Source organism: Giraffa tippelskirchi, chromosome 7 (genome assembly GCF_054371585.1).
Source record: "Giraffa tippelskirchi isolate mGirTip1 chromosome 7, T2T-mGirTip1v1.2.pri, whole genome shotgun sequence".
Classification (NCBI taxonomy): domain Eukaryota; kingdom Metazoa; phylum Chordata; class Mammalia; order Artiodactyla; family Giraffidae; genus Giraffa; species Giraffa tippelskirchi.
In genome coordinates, this window is record NC_137281.1 from 100,914,389 (window position 1) to 100,939,172 (window position 24,784).

The 24,784-nt window shown below is 37.7% G+C and overlaps 1 protein-coding gene across 28 annotated transcripts in view; it reads right to left on the minus strand.

Moving 5' to 3' along the window:
- Positions 1–24,784, minus strand: part of TTBK2 (tau tubulin kinase 2) — a 134,293-nt gene that overhangs the window by 67,653 nt on the left and 41,856 nt on the right. For 20 of the 28 annotated variants that reach the window (XR_014058974.1, XR_014058976.1, XR_014058975.1 and 17 more), the window contains one exon: positions 23,213–23,360. Coding sequence is in view for 17 of the 28 variants with exons in the window: in XM_081507847.1 (XP_081363973.1) it covers positions 23,213–23,360 (148 nt within the window). In the remaining 11 variants the exon portion in view is untranslated. Of the gene's footprint in view, positions 1–14,801; positions 14,914–23,212; positions 23,361–24,784 lie in introns of all 28 variants that reach the window. The other 8 variants (XR_014058978.1, XR_014058979.1, XR_014058977.1 and 5 more) reach the window with 1 other exon arrangement.

Genomic DNA, 24,784 nt, shown 5'->3' on the forward strand with positions numbered 1-24,784 from the left:
AGATATAGAAAAAAGAAACAGGATAAATCTGAGAGATGCTAAAGATGTAGTTACAGACTAGAAATGGACACAATTAAATAAAAAGTTGTACTGAAATAAGAGAATATAGTAAGTTGTATAGATTTTAAGGGATATCAGAATGTTGAGTTTGAGGACAACCAGGTGAATTCAGCAGACAACTGTAATTTCAAGCCTGAGACAAAAAAGAGCTCCAGAAATTTACTGGGGAATGATTGGGTCATAGAAGGCAGACGGAACTACAAACATAAATTGAAGATTTCCAAGTTGAAAGAATAAAGAATGAGAAGACAAGAAACCTAAGAATGGAATTCTAGAAAATGAACCAGATGAAAAGCATGAGTAGAAATAAAAGAGCCCATGAAGGAAAGAGAGTAATAGCCTGAAAGGTAGGAGAAAACTATGAGAGATAAAGGCCACAGAATTCAAAGGTAGAAGTGGCCAGTGGCTGAGAAGTGCTCAGTAATTTAAACAATTAGGAAGTTACTGGTGAGAGGAAGGGCCAGAAGCCAGTCCATAATGGGTTAAAGAATAAATGGAACATGAGACAATGAGGGCAATCATTGAAGAAGCTTCCTATAAAGTGAGGAAGTCACAGACCAAGAGCCAGAAGGACAGACTTTAACAGACTGATGAGAAATATATCCCAACATTCAAAAAGAATTAGTCCACTAATTTAAAATATAAATACAATCCAGGTTTAATTTAGTTAATGAGTCCACACTTCTCTTTTGCATCTGGATTATCACATTGTTCTCTCATTCTCTGTGCTTCTGTTGAAAGGGGTCATAACTAGCAAGAACAAATAGAATGGGAACAATAATTCACAATGTGTACAATGTATATATATCACTTTACATATATTTGACATATGCTTGCAAAACTAAGTCATCTAATAAACTATAGTAAGAGTGAAAGGATAAAATGACTGTCAACTGGCAACTTGCTCTTTTCTTCAGCTTCAAAGAAACAAAGAATCATTTAAAGTATTTTCTTACTATCCATTCCTTAAGACTCCAACTTCTTATTATGTAACAGTTAAACACAGTATCTCTATTACAAAGGCATTTAAGTCATCTAATAACAAAAGGTCATACTAAATTTAACTCCTTTTGGAATGCTCTAAAATATTTTTATAAGTAATACAAAATACTATTTATCTTGACACTAAAGCCACCCTACTTTTAAAAAGATAAAAATCAAATAAACTAGACCTTTATTGGGTAACCAAAATACAAAGTCAGTAGCAAATTTTCTAGGATTCCCTGGTACATCTTCACTGCTTTAGGTAAGAGCTTAATGAATTCTTATGTCATACTTTATAACAAAGTGTACCCACTGCTCTTATATTTTAGATATATGCAATTAATGAAACTATTTATTAAAGTTCAATAAATATGTACCAATTTTTGGAAGCATGGAGAAACTGGAATTTAATTGAAACAGTAACTCTTCACCACCACTTACAGCAGTTCTTAAAATAAGTTTATAATAACTAGTACAAACTGAAGTATCATTCCATGAATACAGGGACCCTATCTATGTTGTTCTGTTACTATCCCACAGTACCTGGCAAAGAGTGAAACACCTGATATTTATGAGTGAACAAACTATGGAAATAATAACTATAATAATAATAAAGCATGCATAATATGAAGCATACTGTGCTAGGCATTATATTAAGTGCTTAAATGTACTTAATCCTCACAACTTAAATGGCATAAGTATTATTATTTTCTCTATTTTTCCAATTTGAAAATGGAGGCTTGGTAAGGTTAACTACTGTGTCTAAGACCCCACAGCTGGAAGACAATGGAGCAGTTTGATCCCAGAGTCTTTATTCTTATCCATTATGCCAGGAATAATTGAAACAGATTTTAAAGTCAAGTAACACCTTGTAAATATATTAACACTAAGCAGTAAATAAAGACTGTGTCAAAATATGAGCTTCCCTCATAGCTCAGTTGGTAAAGAATCTGCCTGCAATGCAGGAGACCAGGGTTTGATTCCTGGGTTGGGAAGATCCCCTGGAGAAGGAAATGGCAATCCACTCCAGTATTCTTGCCTGGAAAATCCCATGGACAAAGGAGCCTGGCGGGCTACAGTCCATGGGGTCACAAGACTTGGACCGACATAGTGACTAAACCACCACCATGACAAAATACAGACAAGGAGATCCAGTATGTGCCAAGTACTAAAGCAAGCACTAGGAATACAGGACAAATTAAATAAGATCCATGCCCTCAAGGAATTCACAGCCTGGATATATAAACAAAAAATTACAATATGTATTAGTTAGTATGATGAGCTCTGCATTATAGACAAATTGCTGTGGATACACAGAAGATGTGAAAATTTTATGAGGCTTTTCTAGAGCTAAATCATTAGATTTTAAATAATTAATAGAGTTAATAGACTAGAGGGCTAGATGAGAGGCTGAGGTGGGGGGCATGCTGAGATAAGGAAAGGACACCAAAGTCTTGTATGCCACGTAAAGGAATTTAGATCTGACACATAATGGGTGGCAGTTGAGGGTGGGGGGAGGTAGTTCAAAGGTTTTCAAGCATGAGAGCTACATAATTTGGCCTGTGTTTTGGAAAAGTAATGCTATTCACCATTAGATGTTGGTTTATGGAAGAGCTGAAAGCAGAGAGATCAATTAGGAGGTTAATAAAACAGATGAGGTAAAAGATAAGGAAGGTTCAAATTAAAGCACTGAGAGTGAGAATTTAAAGAAGAGGAAAGATTTCAAATTAAGCTTTAAGAGACAGAATAGACAGATTATGCAAGAGAAGAAAGTGAATGAAGCCTTTTAAGTGGACAAAGTAAACTGTATTAATACAAACCAAGACAAAAGTATCAGAGAGGATAATGATTTCTGGTTTGGGAATTTTACACTGATTTATCTATAGAACATGCAAGTTGTGTTAGAAATTTAGGGGTAAAGTTTAACAGAGGTCAACCATGTAAGGCCTCCCAGTGGCTCAGTGGTAAAGAATCTGCCTGCCAATGCAAGCAGACGTGGGTTTGATCTCTGGGTTGGGACAGTTCCCTAGAGAAAGAAATGGCTACCCACTCCAGTATTTACTTGCCTGGAGAATCCATGGACAGAGGCACCAGTGGGGCTACAGTCCATAGGGTGGCAAGAGTTGGACACAACTGAGCACACACACACAACTATGCAAAGTAATCGATCTATGTATTGTCAATGAGGTAGGAGTTGACTGCCCAGAGAAGACGGATAGTTTGAGAGAAGGACATCAGCTAGGACACCAGCACGTCGGGGAAAGAAGAAGGAACTAGTTAAGGAGACTGAGAAGGAAATCTATTCAGATTTTCCATTTCTTCATGAGTCAGTTTCAACAGTGCAGGTTTTTCTAGGAATTTGTCCATTTCATGTAAATTATTTAATTTGTTGTCATGTAGTCCATAGTATTCCCTTATTATAATTCTTTTTAAATTCCTGTAAGGTCTGTAGAAATGTCCCCTCTTCCACTCTTGATTTTAGTAATTTCAGTGTTTTTGTTTTTTTCCCCCTTTGTCTGTCTAGTAAAGGCTTGTCAATTTGTTCATTTTTTAAATAAAAGAACCAATTTCTGACTTTGTGGAATTTTCCCCATTGTTTTTCTAGTCTCTCTTTTATTAATTTCCACTATAATCTTTTTTATTTCCTTCCTTCTGCTTGCTTTAGGTTTAATTTGCTCTTCTTTTTCTAGTGTCATAAGGTGGAAGGTTAGGCTGTTTACTGGAAATCTTTCTGGTTTCATGTTCACTGCTATAAATTTCTTTCTAAGTACTGTTCAAGCTGTGCCCCATAACTTTAGGTATCTTGTGATGATGAAGTTTTAACTAAGCAATCTGTAGAACCACTTTTGAATCTTAGAAGGTAGGGTCATTAATGCCATACATTATGCAGGACAACCTATTCTTTTTCTTTGAAGGAGACACAATGCTGCTGGAAAGAAAAAAAAGCACTGGCTTCAAGTTAAATTTCAACTCTGCCACTTAATAATTATGGGACTTTGATCAAATCTTGGTTTCCTCAACAGAGCTACTGAAAAAAGTTAAATGATATAATATATTTATAAAGCATTTTCTTGAACACTATTCAGTGTTCACTTCTCCCTGCTAACAGCACCCAAATTTCTCTTTGGAAATGATTTTCCTCTGTATCAATGGATTTGATTCACTCAGGCAAGATGGGACATTAATTGCTCTAAGCCAAACAAAATAATCTAGAAATTGAGATCAAGCTCAGCTGGTAAAGAATCCACCTGCGATGCGGGAGACCTGGGTTGGATCCCTGGGTTGGGAAGATCCCCTGGAGAAGGGAAAAGCTCCCATTCCAGTATTCTAGCCTGGAGAATTCCATGCACTGGGTAGTCCATGGGGTCACAAAGAGTCGGACATGACTGAGTGACTTGCACTTTCACTTCACTTGATGATGGAAAGAAAACTAGATATTCAAGACTGAAGACAATCAATGCATGATATTACTCTAATAAGTATAATCGTTTCCGGGATGTTATAATCAGAGCAAAACTCAATACCTTCATATAATTACAAGAAGAGATATTATATTTGAATATAGGCCCCTTCCAGTTGCTATGGGCAATTGTCTCTCAACTGTGAAAGAAACCAACATGAGGATAAAGTTCACAATATGGAAGACAAAACTGCAGGAAAAAAGAGTGTCAGATGGATAGTCATATGCAAAGGGATGAAAAGCAGACTCAATCTTATACCATATACAAAAATCAACTATCAAAAATCAAAAACCCATCAAAATGGATTAAATACTTGACCATAAGACCTGAAACCACAAAACTCATAGAAGAGATCACAAGGGGTAAGTTCCTTGACATCAGCCTTGGAGATGACTTTTTTGGACTTGACAACAAGGGCAAAGATGGCAAATGCAAAAATAAACAAGTGGGATCATATTAAATCAAAATGTTTCTGCGCAGCAAAGGAAACCACTAGAATATAACTACATCATATATCACCTCTGAATCTTTCAGCTTGGTGTGTGTGGAAGAAAAGTGCATGTGCTCAAGACTGCTTGAGTTAAATATTAGCTTTTTCACCTTCAAGCTAATTATTTAATCTCTACAAGCCACATGAAGAATAACAACAGCACTTATGTCAAAGAGTTATTGCACAAGTGGAATCAGCTAAATAAGGTATTTCTAATACTTAATATACTGCCTGGTACAGAATAAATACTCAATATATGCTCCCTATTACTATCATTAAAGCTTAGTAATTTTGACCACTAATTTTGGAAGCAGACGTATATAAACTCAAATCTTGGCTCTACTGACCAGGCTCACCTAGCATGTGCCTCTCTCTGATACCATCTATTCTGTCATATCTGACTGTACTTCAGTGGACCAGGCCAAACATGTCCCCTAATGTCACTGCCCACACACTAGTCATTAGATAATCTCACTAAAATAACTGTTTTTATCATCTGCCTACTCAAGAAACCATAAACAATAATGCCTGAAGAAATTAGATTAAAATGGTGAGCCTGGATTTCAAGATTCATTCTACATTACTTACCAAACCTCATTTCCTTCAGTTTAACATAAATTATACACTCTGATGAAGTTTGTTTCTTTTTTTATTCTCCCTCACAAATGTTCTACCTTATTTTTTGTTCACATTATTTCTCTCAACCTCATCTCCTCAAATCAAATGCAACTCTTAAAATCTAAATATCCCTATAGGAGGTAATATCAACAAATTAATAACTCAGGATCAGATTTTCAGATATTCAGCAAGTTAGTCACCTAGCCAGGCACTGAGGGGGAAAAATATAAACAAGAAAATTAAAATAGGAGCTCCCTAGACATAAATACATAGAGTAGAGTCTGTGCACAGATGAAACTAGAGAAAGAAGAGAAGTCAGCAAGTCAGCACTGATCACTAGAAACCATAGGTTCTTGACCACAAGAAAATACAGGATGGAAATGTATCAACAAACCAGTTTTAACTTTCTGTTTATGTGTCTCCTCTTAGAAATCTGCTAAAACACAAAAGGAAGTCTGAACATACATGCCAGATCTTTACTGGCCACTGGGAGTATCACCACTAAGGCTTTTTCTTAATCTTCTAGCTCTTGACTACTCTAACCCTACAGGGAATGCTTGTGGTCTGTCACCAAGCTCTGTGCAAAAAAGAAACAATCAGTGATATCTCCAGCCAAAAAAGACCATAAGTAAACTTAATTTAGACAGGTAATATCTAAAGTTGAACGATTCTATGAAGACCTACAAGACCTTCTAGAACTAACACCCAAAAAAGATGTCCTTTTCATTATAGGGGACTGGAATGCAAAAGTAGGAAGTCAAGAAACACCTGGCGTTAACAGGCAAGTTTGGCCTTGGAGTACAGAATGAAGCAGGGCAAAGGCTAATAGAGTTTTGCCACAAGAACGCACAGGTAATAGCAAACACCCTATTCCAACAACACAAGAGAAGACTCTACATGTGGACATCACCAGATGGTCAACACCGAAATCAGATTGATTATATTCTTTGCAGGCAAAGATGGAGAAGCTCTATACAGCCAGCAAAAACAAGACCGGGAGGAGACTGTGGCTCGGATCATGAACTGCTTATTGCCAAATTCAGACTTAAATTGAAGAAAGTAGGGAAAACCACAAGACCATTCAGGTATGACCTAGATCAAATCCCTTATGAGTATACAGTGGAAGTGACAGATAGATTTAAGGGTCTAGACCTGATAGAGTGCCTGATGAACTATGGACAGAGGTACGTGACATTGTACAGGAGACAGGGATCAAGAAAATCCCCATGGAAAAGAAATGCAAAAAAGCAAAATGGCTGTCTGAGGAGGCCTTACAGATAGCTGGGAAGAGAAGAGAAGCGAAAAGCAAAGGAGAAAAGGAAAGATATTCCCATCTGAATGCAGAGTTCCAAAGAATAGCAAGGAGAGATAAGAAAGCCTTTCTCAGCGATCAGTGCAAAGAAATAGACAACAACAACAGATTGGGAAAGACTAGAGAGCTCTTCAAGAAAATTAGAGATACCAAAGGAACATTTCATGCAAAGATGGGCTCGATAAAGGACAGAAATGGTATGGACCTAACAGAAGCAGAAGATATTAAGAAGAGGTGGCAAGAATACACAGAAGAACTGTACAAAAAAGATCTTCATGACCCAGATAATCACGGTGTGATCACTCACCTAGAGCCAGACATCCTGGAATGGGAAGTCAAGTGGGCCTTAGAAAGCATCACTACGAACAAAGCTAGTGGAGGTGATGGAATTCCAGTTGAGCTATTTCAAATCCTAAGAGATGATTCTGTGAAAGTGCTGCACTCGATATGCCAACAAATTTGGAAAACTCAGCAGTGGCCACAGGACTGGAAGAGGTCAGTTTTCGTTCCAATCCCAAAGAAAGGCAATGCCAAAGAATGCTCAAAATACCGCACAATTGCACTCATCTCACATACTAGTAAAGTAATGCTCAAAATTCTCCAAGCCAGGCTTCAGCAATACGTGAACCGTGAACTTCCAGATGTTCAAGCTGGTTTTAGAAAAGGCAGAGGAACCAGAGATCAAATTGCCAATATCCGCTGGATCATCAAAAAAGCAAGAGAGTTCCAGAAAAACATCTATTTCTGCTTTATTGACTATGCCAAAGCCTTTGACTGTGTGGATCACAATAAACTGTGGAAAATTCTGAAAGAGATGGGAATACCAGATCATTTGACCTGTCTCTTGAGAAACCTGTATGCAGGTCAGGAAGCAACAGTTAGAACTGGACATGGAACAACAGACTGGTTCCAAATAGGAAAAGGAGTCCGTCAAGGCTGTATATTGTCACCCTGCTTATGTAACTTATATGCAGAGTACATCATGAGAAACGCTGGGCTGGAAGAAACACAAGCTGGAATCAAGATTGCCGGGAGAAATATCAATAACCTCAGATATGCGGATGACACCACCCTTATGGCAGAGAGTGAAGAAGAACTAAAGAGCCTCTTGATGAAGGTGAAGGAGGAGAGTGAAAAAGTTGGCTTAAAGCTCAACGTTCAGAAAACTAAGATCATGGCATCTGGTCCCATCACTCCATGGGAAATAGATGGGGAAACAGTGGAAACAGTGTCAGACTTTATTTTTTTGGGCTCCAGAATCACTGCTGATGGTGACTGCAGCCATGAAATTAAAAGATGCTTACTCCTTGGAAGGAAGGTTATGGCCAACCTAGATAGCATATTTAAAAGCAGAGACATTACTTTGCCAACAAAAGCCTGTCTAGTCAAGGCTATGGTTTTTCCAGTGGTCACGTATGGATGTGAGAGTTGGACGGTGAAGAAAGCTGAGCGCCAAAGAATTGATGCTTTTGAGCTGTGGTGTTGGAGAAGACTCTTGAGAGTCCCTTGGACTGCAAGGCGATCCAATCAATCCATCCTAAAAGAGATCAATCCTGGGTGTTCATTGGAAGGTCTGATGTTGAAGCTGAAACGCCAATACTTTGGGCACCTCATGCGAAGGGTTGACTCATTGGAAAAGACCCTATTGCTGGGTAGGATTGGGGGCGGGAGGAGAAGGGGATGACAGAGGATGAGATGGTTGGATGGCATCACCGACTCGATGAACATGGGTTTGGGTAGACTCCGGGAGTTGGTGATGGACAGAGAGGCCTGGCGTGCTGCAATTCATGGGGTAGCAAAGAGTCGGACACGACTGAGCGACTGAACTGAACTGATCCTACCACAATGGCCAACTTAAAACTAGCAGGCTTTTATGATTCTAATGAAAACAAAAATGAACATGATTTCCTAATCCTATTTTTAAAATTTACTAAAGTATAACAAAAAATGTATAAACAAACAGATGTTTTAAAAAGGTGAGAGAAGATAAAGAATTAGGAGACCACTACCTCAGGTGGCTCAGTGGTAAAGAATCCACCTGCCAGTGCAGGAGATGTGGGTTCGATCCCTGGGTTGGAAAGATGCCTAGGAGAAGGAAATAGCAACCCACTCCAGTATTCTTGCCATGAGAACCCCATGAACAGTATGAAACTGCAGAAAGATATGGCACCAGAAGATGGGCCACCCAGCTTGGAAGGTGTCTAATATGCTACTGGAGAAGAGCAGAGAGCAATTACTAACAGCTCCAAAAAGAATGAAGCAACTGGGCCAAAGCAGAAATGACACTCAGTTGTGGACATGTCTGGCGGTGAAAGTAAAGTCCAATGCTGTAAAGAGCAATACTGCATAGGAACCTTTAATGTTAGGTCCATGAATCAAGGAAAACTGGATGTAGTCAAGCAGGAGATGGCAAGAGTGAACATCGACATCTTAGGAATTAGTGAACTAAGATGTACGGGAATGGGAGAATTTTATTCAGATGACCATTATATCTACTGTGGGTAAGAATCCCTTAGAAGAAATGGAGTAGGCCTCATAGCCAACAAAGAGTCTGAAATGCAGCAGTTGGCCTTGGAGGACAAAATGATGCAGGGCGAAGGCTAACGGTTTTGTCAAGAGAACACATTGGTCATAGCAAACAATCTTTTCCAACAGCACAAGAGACGAGTCTACACATGGACGTCACAGATGGTCAATATCCAAATCATATTGATTGTATTCTTTGCAGCTGAAAATGGAGAAGTTCTACAGAGTCAGCAAAAACAAGACCTGGAGATGACTGTGGCTCAGATCATGAACTCCTTATTGCAAAATCCAGGCTTAAATTGAAGAAAGTAGGGAAAACCAATAAGCCATTCAGCTATGACCTTAATCAAATCCCTTATGATTATACAGTGGAGGTGATAAATAGATTCAAGGGATCAGATCTGTTAGACAAAGTGTCTGAAGAACTATGGACAGAGGTTCATAACACTATACAGGAGGCAGTGACCAACACCATCTCAAAGAAAAAGAAATTCAAGAAGGCAAAGTGGGTTGTCAGAGGAGACTTTGCAAATAGCTGAGTAAAGAACAGAAGCAAAAAGCAAGGGACAAAGGGGAAGATATACAATTGAATGCAGAGTTGCAGAGAAGAGCAAGGAGAAATAAGAGGGACTTGTGAACAGTGTGAAGAAATAGAGGAAAACAATAGAATGGGAAAGACAAGAGATCTCTTCAAGAAAACTAGAGTTATCAAGGGAATATTTCATGCAAAGATGGACATGATAAAGGACAGAAATGGTAAGGACCTAACAGAGGCAGAAGAGAATAAGAGGACATGGCAAGAATACACAGAAGAACTATACAAAAAAGGTCTTAATGACTTGGATAACCATGATGATGTGGTCACTCACCTAGAGTCAGACATCCTGGAGTGTGAAGTCAAGTGGGTCTTAGGAAGCATTACTACAAACAAAGCTAGTGGAGGTGATTAGAATTCCAGCTGAGCTATTTCAAATCTTAAAAGATGATGCTGTTAAAGTGCTGCACTCAATATGTCAGCAAATTTGAAAACCTCAACAGTGGCCACAGGATGGAAAAAGGTCAGTTTTCATTCCAATCCTGAAGAAGGGTAGTGCCAAAGAATGTTCAAATTACTGGATAATTGCACTCATTTTTCATGCTAGTAAGAGATTATGCTTAAAATTCTTCAAGCTAGGCTTCAAAAGTATGTGAATCGAGAACTTTCAGATGTACAAGCTGGGCTTAGACAAGGCAGAGGAACCAGAGATCAAATTGCCAACATCCGCTGGATCATAGAGAAAGGAAGGGAATTCCAGAAAAGCATCTACTTCATGGACTACTAGAAAGCCTTTTACTGTGTGGATCACAACAAACTGTGGAAACTTCTTAAAAAGATGGGAATAGCAGACCACCATACCTGTCTCCTGAGAAGCCTGTATGCAGGTCAAGAAGCAATAGTTAGAACCGAACATGGAACAGACTGCTTCAAAACTAGAAAGGAGTAGGACAAAGCTGTATATTGTCACCCTGTTTATTTAACTTAAATACAGAATACATCATGCAAAATGCTGGGCTGGATGAATCACAGGCTGGAATCAAGATTGCTGGGAGAAATATCAACAACCTCAGTTATGCAGATGATACCATTCTAACCACAGAGAGGTGAACAGGAATTAAAGAGCCTCTTGAGGGTGAAAGAGGAGAGTGAAAAATCTGGCTTAAAACTCATCATTCAGAAAACTAAGATCATGGCATCCAGTCTCATCACTTAACGGCAAATAGACGGGGAAACAGTGGAAGCAGAGACAGATTTCATTTTCTCAGGCTCCAAAATCCCTGCAGACAGTGACTGCAGCCAGGAAATTAAAAGACACCTGCTCCTTGGAAGGAAAGTGTGAAAGTGAAAGTCGCTCAGTGTGTCCAACTCTTTGCCATCCCATAGAGTGGTCCATGGAATTCTCTAGGCCAGAATACTGGAGTGGGTAGCCTTTCCCTTCTCCAGGGGATCTTCCCAACCCAGGGATTGAACCCAGGTCTCCTGCATTACAGGCGGATTCTTTACCAGTTGAGCCAAGGGAAGTCCAAGAATACTGGAGTGGGTAGCTTATCCCTTCTCCAGCGGATCTTCCCGACCAGGAATTGAACCAGGGTCTCCTGCATTGCAGGTGGATTCTTTATCAACTGAGCTATCAGCAAAAGACGCCTTGGAAGAAAAGCTATGACAAACCTTGACAACGTACTAAAAAGCAGAGACATCATTTTGCCAAATAAGGTGCATATAGTCAAAGCTATGGTTTTTCCAGTAGTCATGTATGGATGTGAGCGTTGGACTGTAAAGAAGGCTGAGCATTGAAGACTTCATGCTTTTGAACTGTGATGCTGGAGAAGATCTTAAGAGTTCCTTGGACAGCAAGGAGATCAAACCAGTTAATCTTAAAGGAAATCAACCCCGAACATTCATTGGAAGAACTGATGCTGAAGCTCCAATACTTTTGTCACCTCATGAGAAGAGCCCATTCATTGGAAAAGATCCTGATGCTGGGAAAGACTGAAGGCAAAAGGAGAAAAGGGCGGCAGAAGATGAGCTGTTCAGATAGCATAACCAACTCAATGGACATGAGTTTGAGCAAACTCAGGGAGATAGTGAAGGACAGGGAAGCCTGGCGTGTTGCAGTCCATGGGGTCGCAAAGAGTCAGACATGACTTTGCAACTGAAGAACAACAAAATGGCTAATGATTCTAAGCATCTTTTGCTGAGCTGATTTTCCACTCTATATCCTCTCTCCCGAAGCCCATTAAAGATTTTTAATTGGATTATTTTCTTATTGTTGAGTTTTTGGAGTTTTTAAACATTCTGAATGTAAGTCCTTTGCAGATATATGATTTGCAAGTATTTTCTCCTGGCCTATAATCTGTCTTTTCATTCTCTTAAGAGTGTCTTCACAAGCAAAATACTTAATTTGATTCAGTCCAATTCATCAGCTTCTTCTTTTCAATCATGATTTTGGTGTCAAATGCAAGAACTTCTTGCTCACAGCCAGCTCACAAAGATTTTCTGTGTTTGCTTCTAAAAACTGTATAGGTTTATATTTCACATTTGGATGTGTGGTACTTTTCAAGTTCATTTTTGTATAACGTGTGTAGTTTAGGTCAAGGTTCACTATTTTGGTATTTGGATGTCCCACTGTTCCAACACCATTTAGCAAAAGTGCTATTCTTTTTCCACTTTGCAACTTTGTTAAACATTATTGGCCATATTTCTATGAGTCTACTTCTGGAATCTATTCTAGTTCGGCGATCTATATGTTTATTCCTTCACCACAGTCTTGACTGTGGTAGCTTTGTACTAAGTTTTAAAATTATATAGCTTGATTTTTCCAACATTTTTCTTTTTTAAAATTGTTTTAGATATTCTAGGTCCTTTGCCTTTCTATAAAAATTCTAAAATTGGTTTCTCTATCACGACAACCAGTGTTGCTAGGATTTGTTGCTGTTGTTATTGCTTCAAATCTATAAATCCACTTGAGGAAAATCGATGTCTTAAGTATAGTGAATTTTCCAATTAATGAATACAACATGTCTTTCTATTTATTTAAATTTTCTTCTTAAAAAATAAATTAGGAGGGGACATATGTATACCTATAGCTGATTCATGTTGATGTTTGGCAGAAACCAACACAATAGTATAAAGCAATTATCCTCAATTAAAAGTAAATAAATTTTAAAAATAAATAAAAATTAAAGAAGTTTTAAAAATAAGGATTTTACATTTTCACCATAAAGCTCTCATACATATTTTGCTACATTGATACCTATGTATTTCATTTTGGGAGAGCTAGTATAAATGGATTTTTTAATATTCCATTTTCAATTATTTATTGCTAGTACACAGAACAGATTTTTTTTTTGTGGGATGACCTTGAACCACTTACTAAACTCATGTATTCCAGTTACTTTTTTCTGGATTACTTGGGATTTTATAAATATATAATCATGCTATCTGCATAAATAGAGACAGTTTTATTTCTTCCTTTCTAATCAGTATGCCATTATTTCTTCAAATACGTTTGCCACACCACAACCATTATCTTCTCATCCTGGGTCTCTGACAACACAAATGTTAGACCTTATGAGAGTTTCAAGGTTTCTGAGGCGCTTATTTATTTTTTTCTCTATTCTTCAAATTGGATCATTTCTATTTATTTAACTTCATTGACTTATTATGTCATGTCCTCTCTGCTATCAAGCCCGTTCAGTGAGCTTTTCATTTCCATTATTATATTTCTCAGTTCTAAAATTTCCATTTAGTTCTTCTTTACATCTTCTATTTCTTTGCTGAGACCTTCTATCTTCCCACTCATTCCTGGAATATGGTCATAATATCTGATTTTAAAAGTCTTTTTGAGACAATTTAAACATCTGTGATCCTGGCACTGGTATCTCTTTTCTGCCTTTTCCCAACTGAGTGCAGATTTCACCGGTTCTTTTTAAGCTGAGTAATCCAAGATTGTATTCTGGACATTTGAATATTATCTTATGAGAATGTGGCTCCTATTTAAGTCCCACCAAGAGTGCTGGTGTTTTTATTTTAGCCAGTAATTGACCCAGTGGGTTCACACTTCAAGTTCAGACCATCCTTCTGTAGCCTGCATTTCCAATTTCAGTTTAGTGTGCAAAGCCTTTGAAGTCATACTGAATGTGTTCCATAACTGTCCCACGCAGTGTCCAGTTTGGGGCTTGAGGGTGGCCTATCCCATAATTTGGTCCTCAATGTGCCATTCAGGATCACACTCAAGCACGCACAGCTTGGAAGTCAGCTCAGGAGTCTGTGAGCAATTTTAAGTGGTCACTTTCCCAAGCTTCTCATTCACCTGCGATCCTCTGGATTCCTGGGGCTTCCCTTTTTCAGCCTTCCTGCAGAAAGCTGGGGCTTCATTAGCCCCATTCTTCCATATACCTCCCATAACTGTGCCCACATCAGGGCCAAGCAACAGAAGAGCAGAGGGAAAGGAAAAGCAATGGGACTTGCCCCACTCTCTTGAGACCACAGCTCCTCCAATCTGAGAGGAAGGTTCCTATCCTTCTGAGATTCAGGCTCCTGCCTGCCCCACTGACGCCACTGCCCAGGATTGCTTGAGGCCTGGGGTGCAAGAGAATAAAGAAAAAGGGGGAAAAAAAGAAAAAAGAGAAGGATGTGGGATTGCCACATTCTCTCTGAGTATTAGGAGACCTCTTTCCTCCTCCTTGGGTCAGAACTAATGGGATTCTCCTGGTGCTTTTTCTGTCCATGTTAATAATGCTCACGTCCAAATTTCAGGATACATTAAGTTCAGGCTGGGGCATACTGGAAGAAAAAAAATGGTAAACTCACCGACGGCTCAGTAGTACTTTGAATTCTGGTCTTCTTCCCCAATCTGCCTCCTACTATTTATTTTTCAGAGTCCTCAAATAGCCACTCCAAGCATTCTGTCCAGGTCTTACAGCTGCATTCAGTGGGAAAGACAGGGTGAAGTGTGCTTACTCCATCTTATCTGGAACCAGAACCTGGACTACTGCTTCTCATAACAAACTTTGTAGAACTGATTGACTCAACTACTTGTTAAATTTGATCATAAGAAATTAAAATTTTAAAATAAATTCTGTAATAATCTTACTGAGGAAAAGGGAACAAGCAACTTTAACAGGATCACATTATTTTAAGCATATATACTTTTGGCTATTCAATTATAAGGAAAAAAGTGAAGTTCTTAATTATACTTTGCTTTATTTCTCTAAAGCTTATTTTACCTGTGGATTTTTTTGAATACTAGGACTGTTATAAAACTTTTAAAAGAAGAAAATAAAAAGACTTATTGAAAGTATGACTCAGAGGAAGTCAAGTGCACTTGAGAAGCTACAAAGTGTTGAAGAAAATGAAAAATAGTTCAGGATGACCAACACTGAGTGTAAGCCCAACAGTTTCAAGAAAACAGTATAGAAAAGCAGGCAGATATCAATTCAAGGTTTTGTATGCCATGTTAATTTAAACTGGGTATAAAGAAAGTAAAGGAAGGCCCTGAAGCGTTTTAGCAATGGCCAGGGAGTGACATGAATTTCTTGAAGGATTACTCCTCTGCAGGACATAAAAGTGCATAGAAAATGAATCTTATTGACTGACTCTAAGGGGGTCTCATCAAGTTGGAGAATAGTATATACAGTATGATTCCACATGTGGTTGGGGGTTATGGGTAGGGAGGGAGATTTTATGCACACACATGCAAATACAGACATGCACGCATACATACAATGTTATGATATACATCATATATAATCAAATGATTATATATCATATATATCCATAAATCATATTATATTAATTTATATCTTATTATGATTCTATATAATATATATATATGTATATATTCATGTATGTAGACAAATGGATAGATTAAATATGTACTGAATGTTTCTGGAAAAAACACCAGAAACCAGTAACAGTGGTTAGAGAGGAGAGTGAAAGAGCTAAGGGAAAAAAACTTTTACTTTTTACAGTATTCTTCTGTTTGATTTTAAATTCTTTTACCATGAATATTTACACTCTTAAAAAGTGTTGTAAAAAAAAAAATGGAAGGAGAACATATGCAAAAGTTAGATATGAGATAGATATAAGACATTAAGATATGTATGAGCCTAGCATTCAATCGGAGAAGGCAATGGCACCCCACTCCAGTACTCTTGCCTGGAAAATCCCATGGACGGAGGAGCCTGGTGGGCTACAGTCCATGGGGTCGCTAAGAGTCGGACACGACTGAGCGACTTCACTTTCACTTTTCCCTTTCATGCACTGGAGAAGGAACTGGCAACCCACTCCAGTATTCTTGCCTGGAGAATCCCAGGGACGGCGGAGCCTGGTGGGCTGCCGTCTATGGGGTCGCACAGAGTTGGACACGACTGAAGCGACTTAGCAGCAGCAGCATTCAATAGCACTGTTCCTAGCATATAGTAAGCACTCAAACACAGTTACAGATCTTCCTACAAATAAGATGTTACTAATCATTTACAAAGAAGGGTCACAACACAAAACAGCTGATTTTAATTACACTACACTATACTGCACAAATTTACCAGGTATTTTCAAGCATTCAGAAATTTCAGAAAAGATAAAGAATGGATTTTAAAGATATTTATTATTATCAATTATACTTTTGCTATAAAAGAAATGTTTGCATATTTTTCTCAGTTTCTTAAGCACTGAAGGGTATAAAGGAAAAAGAGTCTCTCCTTTCCTGGTCTCTCTAATTCCAGTACACAAACATAGCCATTCCCAATGGCTCAATGGCTTCTTGAGTTCTATACAACTGCAGACTTTCTTTGTGCATATAAAGCACATATAAATATATATATCTCTATATATTACATTCTCTTTCAAGGAAATTAATCTCTGCTCCTTTAAATAATATACACCTACTCTATTTCTTAAATGTCATTTTTCTAAACCCAAATAGAGTAATGAATAAACAAATCCTTAAACTGCCAGATGAAGCTAAAGCTTCCAAGTTGGGATATACTTAAATGGACAGGCTGAACAGTTAAAGTTCTCAATGATCTCCTAAGACCCCTTGATAGAAAAGATAAACCTTAACTATGGCAAACAAAAGTTACTTTAAGGGGAAAAATTGCACTAGGTAAAATGAACAAAATGGCAGATGATAGGTTTTTAAAAGATTAAAAGATGTAATAAGGGGTAAGGTGTTATCCCTAATCTTTAGGGCCCAAAGTCTGACTACTATGCTCTCTCACAAAAGAAGTTATTTGAGATCTTCTAACATACCCTCTGATGGAACAGAAACTCAGTGAGGGCAAGCAAATTTGGAATAACTTTCACAGACATTCTATACTGAACAGACCAGGGGGTCTAATCCAGAAATTACGTATTTCTTATATTCTTATGACTGGGGGAAGAAAGGAGTCACATTTTACAACAGCAGCTAGAGACTTCAAGCAAGGAAGGCAGAAGAGGTAGAGCTGATCTTCTGTAGTAGTAACCTTTCATCTCAACTTTCAGCTTGTGCTCTGCAGTCTCCAAAGCAAAAATTAAATCCAGAACCAATATTCCAGGGTTTAAAAAAAGTTCCCATAAGTCAAAACAAAAATCACAATCTCTTTATGGGCTGTAAGGAAAAACACAGTTTTTCCCTGCATTTATATGGGGCAAGAAAAATTCCTAGTTCAACTGAGAATAATAAAATTACTTGGTTATAACAGTGGTATTTACTCTATTTGATATCAATAGGATCTTCACTTGCTTTTAGAGGATCTAGAGGAGGAAAATGTTTAAATATTTAAAGAAGCTTTTAATTAATTACTTTCTCATCCAAGGTAATATATAAAGAGAAAAACCTCAGTTTTACTTAATTTAGTGCTTTGAAAAGGCACAAGAGATAAGATGATATTGATCATTTAGAGCATGAAGAGCTAAAACGGGATAGAAAGGCTGGGCAATTTTCTAGTTTTAAGTTCAACAAACTTCATTAGATTGAACACATCATGGAGGTAAGACACATAAGGATTAGTGTGTGTGTATGTGTGTGTGTGCGTGTGTGTGCGCGTGTGTGTATAGAAGGAAATGGAAGTACAACAAACTTCATTAGATTGAACACATCATGGAGGGAAGACACAAGGATTAGTGGTGGGTGTGTGTGTGTGTGTGTGTGTGTGTGTGTGTATGTGTGTGTGTGTGTTTGTAGAAGGAAATGGCAACCCACTCCGATCTTCTTGCCTGGAAAATCCCATGGACAAAGACAGGCTACAGTCCATGGGGTCACAAGAGTCAGAGACAACTTAGAACTAAACCACCACTTGCTTCAACTGGAAGCAAGTAAACAAAATATAAACTTTCCAAGATGCTAGGAAGACTTCCTTTGATGAAAAGGTCTGAGGATAAATTTTAGTCACTTTATAATATTCTGAATTTCCACATCATACCACCTATATGCAAAGGTTAAAAAAACCCAAAAAACTTCAAAACCAAATATAAACCATTTTCTGGAAGATCCAAGTGACTGTCTCTTGCAACAATGAAGAACTAAACATCTATATAACATGGTTTTGAGAATCTAAACCTTAGTCACCCAAAGATGACTTTACCAACTAGTATTTATAACACTCTTTAACAAATTATTTCAGAATCTTAATAATTCTTTTTCTTACCAAAAAAAAACTTATTAAAATGATAACCAGAAATAGAAGAGTTAATGTTATCCTGTTCTCCCACAACTCCATTTACAAATGTACAGTATCACAAAGCCACTTTCTACTATCATTCTGCTACTAAGCATAGTATGTCAAGTTTAAATGTACAAAATACATTTTGCCTAAAATAAACAATGTAAACAAATTGAAAAGTGGATATAAGAATAAACCAGGTAATATCTAGTAATATTAAAACCTATTCAAAGAAGTGTGTTGGTCCTATAGCAATTGGTGTCCTAGTCCCCACACCACGATCTCAATTTTTCCCAATATAAAGGATTCTTGGAGAAAAGGGTTCCTGATTCCTACTCCGGTGCAGGGAAAGAAAGTTCAAGGAAAGCCTGGAACATGTACTGTGCCAGTAAGATAGTGATATCAAAGAACACTAAAGTTACATCAGGAGGACAAGCAGCCAATTTAAAAGAGCTTCCACCAGCCAAAAGAAGTGGAAATTTTAGCCTAAAAAGAATAACAACTGCAATGGATTGAAAGAAAACATATAAAAATCCATGATCGCATAGTGATACTCAAAACAGAAAAACAGATCACTATTCACATAAGGGCACAACTTGTTATTCTGAAAATTGGTAAATAAACAGGAAAAAAAAATCTGGTCTTTATCCTGCCCTTCTTGTACTAACTATCATTTCAGGAGAAACAAATGGCTGATGAAATAAAATTCTACTCTGTAGAATAATTCCAATTCAGAAATTTGGTAGGAATAAAAGAATCAGAAATATTTTACAACCCCTATAGAAACAATGGATGAAGACAATGTACTCCTTCAGCAACAATAACAACATGGATTTCATCGAGCCACTAGGTCTAACTACAAGTTCATAGGAAATGTGGAGGATAGAGGAACATGTTAAACAACACTACAAGGATGCAATCAGCCAAATCCAGATGTGGACTGCTCTAGCAAACTAAGAACTTAATTTCTCAACAAACAAACAGCAAAGCCAAAATTAAAAAAAAAAAAAAGGAACGAGAAATCATGTATATCAACAGATACTTCAGAGAGATGTCTGGAGTAGGCAATGGCACCCCACTCCAATACTCTTGCCTGGAAAATCCCATGGACGGAGGAGCCTGGTAGGCTGCAGTCCATGGGGTCACTAAGAATCAGACACGAGTGAGCGACTTCACTTTCACTTTTCACTTTCATGCATTGGAGAAGGAAATGGCAACCCACTCCAGTGTTCTTGCCTGGAGAATCCCAGGGACGGGGGAGCCTGGTAGGCTGCCGTCTATGGGGTCGCACAGAGTCGGACACGACTGAAGCGACTTAGCAGCAGCAGCAGCAAGAGAGATGTCAACTAAATGCAAAGTGCTTACTGTGCACGTGAATCTTTATTTGAACAATTCAATGTAAAAAGGGTATTTTTAAGACAATAGGAGAAATTAAATACTGGCTGCTAGATTTTATATGGTATTGATAAATAATTTTCTTAGGTGTTGAAGACTACAGTGTTTATGTCATTAATAAAGGAATTCCTTAATGTAAATTATGGACTTTAGTTAACAATAATGTATCAATACTGTTTCACCAACTGTAACAAATATACTCAGAGAAGGCACTGGCAACCCACTCCAGTACTCTTGCCTGGAAAATCCCATGGACGGAGGAGCCTGGTAGGCTGCAGTCCATGGGGTCACTGAGAGTCGGACAGGACTGAGTGACTTCACTTTCACTTTTCACTTTCATGCATTGGAGAAGGAAATGGCAACCCACTCCAGTGTTCTTGCCTGGAGAATCCCAGGGACGGCGGAGCCTGGTGGGCTGCCGTCTATGGAGTCGCGCAGAGTCAGACACGACTGATGCGACTTAGCAGCAGCAGCAACAAATATACTACACTAATGCAAGATGTTAATAACAGAGGAAACTATAGATGGGGACTCTGCAATTTCTGCTCAGTTTTTCCTGTAAACCCCAACCAGTTCTAAAAAAGTAAAGTCTACTAATTGAAAAAAAAGAAAAACTGGAACATGGGCTTCCTCTCCAATCCATTCTTAAAACTGGTCACCTGAAGAGTTTCCACAGTGTTATTATTTCACTTTTTCAATAATGTAGATTCCCCCAGATTTTCCTAATGTTTAACATAAACTACCTCTAATATATTCTCACATCATTCTTTTTGTTTTTTTTGGTAGGGAATAAGTGACTAAGACTTTCTATGTTCCAATAAATATAAATTAATGCACTCACAAAACCATTAATTATCAACAAAGTTCTTACAAAGCAATGTCTGGCAAATTTTTATTATTTCCAGCAAAATGCTAAGGCCTTCACACTTTAGGGCCAATGAGAAAGGAATATGCTAGTAATGAGAATTATGCATGAGCTGAGGAAATCTAGAATTGTGAAGTACAGGAAAAGACAGAGAAAAAGGAGAATGGAAGGAACTCAGGAAAAGAAATTATGAGAATTTTGAAAAGGGGGACTGATTTATTAAAAGGAACAAAACTTAGGGTTCGGGCTAAATTCATCATGAAGTATCATTTTATGTTAAAAAGAAATAAATCTTATACCAGTTATCAAAAATTGAACAACGATTTTAAACCAACCAGTCCTATAAAGGGCTAACCTCTGGTTATATACCTTTTCCTTACACATATAGCCTATTTATTGGGGTCACTGAGTAAGAAAATCATTATAACAACAGAGAGGAAGGAACAAGAAGTTCAGCTCCATTAAAAGGTTCTCAAAGTGTCTAGATTTCAAAGCACCTTCAATAAAAAGAAGTTATGAGGCTTAAGTATCCAGAAGGCATGGTTAGAAAGCCAAGAAAAGAAAGTCAAGGTCTGCCCATTGAAATACAGGCCAAAAGATAAAAAAATCTATTTATTTTGGAAAGTGAAAAGTTTTGAGGAACTAAAAGCAGGCAAGAAAAACATTTTAGGTAATAGTATGAAAGATGAAATAAGAAGGAAAGGAGAGATTCAGCATCCAAGGATCTCCAATTCACCCATTAAAAGATACTGAACTGTTCTTCAGGCTTTATCATGTAGAATCCCGAGTAAACCATGGCCAAAATAGGCAGGAGAACTTACTGAAATGGCTATAAAGCTGTATCCTGCCTCATTTGGAACCATTTCCTAAGGACCAGGTAGGAGAAAGACAGGTGAAGCAGCACTGTCCAAGCCAAGCTGATATTAACAAACCCTTTATGGACTTGGCTGAGAGTAAAACAGATCACTTGGGATCTGTGCAAGCCAGGAAGAGATAGCTCTAGGTGCACCTGTTTGTTCGTATCACTGAGAAGCAAACAGCTCAAAATAAACATGGAAGAGCATGAAAGGTGAGGAAAACAGAGCACCATCCTTTTCTCTATTCTCCCTTCTCTAATCATCTGTTTTTTCGAGTAGTTACAATGAGTGCTGATCTATCTATCCACTGTCTTCCTGATTTCCCATGTTTTGGGAAAGCTAAGTTTGGCCTAAAAACAACTATTAAACAGACCTATAACTGTATTAGCATCATACTCTTAAAAAAATGAGTCAATTAGTAGAGAAACTTGGGACAATGAGAAAGCTTAAGGCAAAGGGCCGTGATTAAAACAATAGATGCTGCCAGAATACATAATACACATTTCATTAACTTAACAGAAACTAATTTACTAAAATTCCAAACATCAGTGATTCACAAAGATAGCACATTCACCCTAGAGAATATATAGCTGTGAATCTGAGAGTCCTAAGCTACATAGCACTTTGTCCTTGCTGTTTCTATTAACTAGTTATTTCTACTAATTACAGCAACTTCCTTTGCTCTGTATGTTAATACCAAATTCCTTTAGACACTAATGAATGTCCCATAGCAATATCAACCCTCTGGAGTTTAATAAGATCATTAAGTGTGCTAATCACACCTCTATTTAATATTGATCCAGAAAAAATATTTAAATACCAGTAATATCAGATTATGTCATAAACTGAAAACACAAAGATGAATCAAACTGGCCATGTATTAAGGGTTTTACATCACTAGAATGAAGTTAGAAAAAAAGTTACTTATCCTTGTAGTAAAATAATAGGGACTCAAGTAGTAACACAGACCTCAAAAATGATGGCCAGGGCCAGAAAGGAGTTATTTGATGAAATTGAAGCTAATGAAATCAACATGTAACAAATATTATTATTTTTTATCCACCCTTCAGTGTGATTTGAAGGCAGCTTTCTTAATGTGATTAAAGCATGTTTAACATCCAAAAACACAAGAAGAAACAACTCAGAGGTGTTTATGTTTGGTTATTTTTTAAAAAGGTAAATTTTACCATAACAGACGTTATGCAAACACTTACTAATGCAGAATGTTTCAAGTAATTCACTCCCTCTCATCCTTACTCACCATGAAAAGAAATTCCCAAAGTCCAACTATTCTAAGCAATCAGTATTTCTACAATTATTAGCTAGCAATAAAATGTCCAAGAGAAAAATGTTCAGCATGGTTACACTTAGTTGACACCAGAATACTCAACTGATAAAGAATGTAACTTGAGGTTCAAAGACAATAATAAATTGTTTGGTATATCATACAAAGCAGCTTACCTTGTAGTTTTTTCAATACAGCAACCTCCATTTTCAGAACTTGCTTTGGTTGTTGAGCTGATTCCACCTTCAGGGCAACATTTTCCCTGGTGAGCATGTCTAAGGCATCGTAAATTTCTCCAAAGCCCCCACCCCCAATCTTCCTCAACTGCATGGGAAATAAAATAAGAACACATACACACACACACAATTAATAGAAGATTCTAATTAGAAGTTGATCCATCTCTTCTATTTACAAAATAGTATATAATTGACTATCCCTATTTTATGCTAAAAGATCTCAATATTGTTAACTGAGCATATGCCAAGAACGAATACTTAGAAATAATATCAAAATCTTTTCCCACAGATATGTCCACAAAAAGTACTGCATTTATTTCAGCCACAAACAATTTTAAAATTAGGTCTACAGCCAGCATCAGAAACATCATAAAAGACACAGTATCTGAAGCTTCACTTCCCACATATAACTCTCAACCACCAGATCTGTTCTAATTCTAAGGCAATCATTCGAAGACGTTTTAAATCCCTAACATCTTTTTTACCAACTGAAATCTCCTCTGGAACCGGACTGAGATGTGTCTGTGGGGAGGCTGGAGGAGGAACAGGCCACCAGAGCCCAGTTCTCTCAGCACCGTTTACCCTTCTCTCAGAGGCACTGAACAGCTACACAGAACATAGCCCTGAAGAGAGGTCCTAGAAAATGGGCCAGCAGCTTGGAGTTAAGGGAACTAAGGACCCCAAGGCACCAAAGAAGTCATTTGGAGGTGGCCCCTCCAATGCTGAAGACTGCTAGTTGCCACATGGCTAAGAAATAAAAACCATCTAGGCAGAACTCTTCTTAAATTCCTAATCCACAAGACTGTGATCAAAATAAATGATTGTTTAAAGCATCTAAATTTTGATGTAGCTTGTTATTGAGTTGGTCAAAAACTTCATTTCGGTTTTTCCATAAGATGTATCAGAAAAATCCAAACAAATCTTTTGGCCAACTCAATGAATAACAAATAACCAAAACACCATCCTTAAAAATGAGCCTGTAATTTTTTTTTTTAATAAGAGGGCACTATATCACTCAAATTTGGCAGACATGCTCCACCTGTATATTGGCTCTTATTATCAGGACAGAGCAACTATGCCAGGCATAGCTGCTCTAATGGATATGTCTAATGGAGAACTGCCAACCTTTACCACAGCACTTAACACAAAGCTCTCACCAAAGCAACACACATGCCTAACTTTATTAAAGATTACCAACTGCTGGAATCTCCCTACACCAGTCATGATGATGACAAGGTTCTTTCCTATGTTTACTCAAGTAAATTTTCAAAGTCTACAGCTTTGCCTAATAAGTAAAATACTATACCATAAAAACAAAATTTTTATTTCTAGAAGAAGAATCTTCTTTTTGCAATCTGTTGACAGACTAAGGAAACAACTGAATAGCTTGGCTAAAGTTGCCAGTGGAACAAAACTTTGGTTAACAAAAGACCAGACAGCAATGAAACATATTTAAATATATCCAAAAGAAAAACAGCTTCTTTACTGGAAGAAAGAGAGCAAATTCCAAGT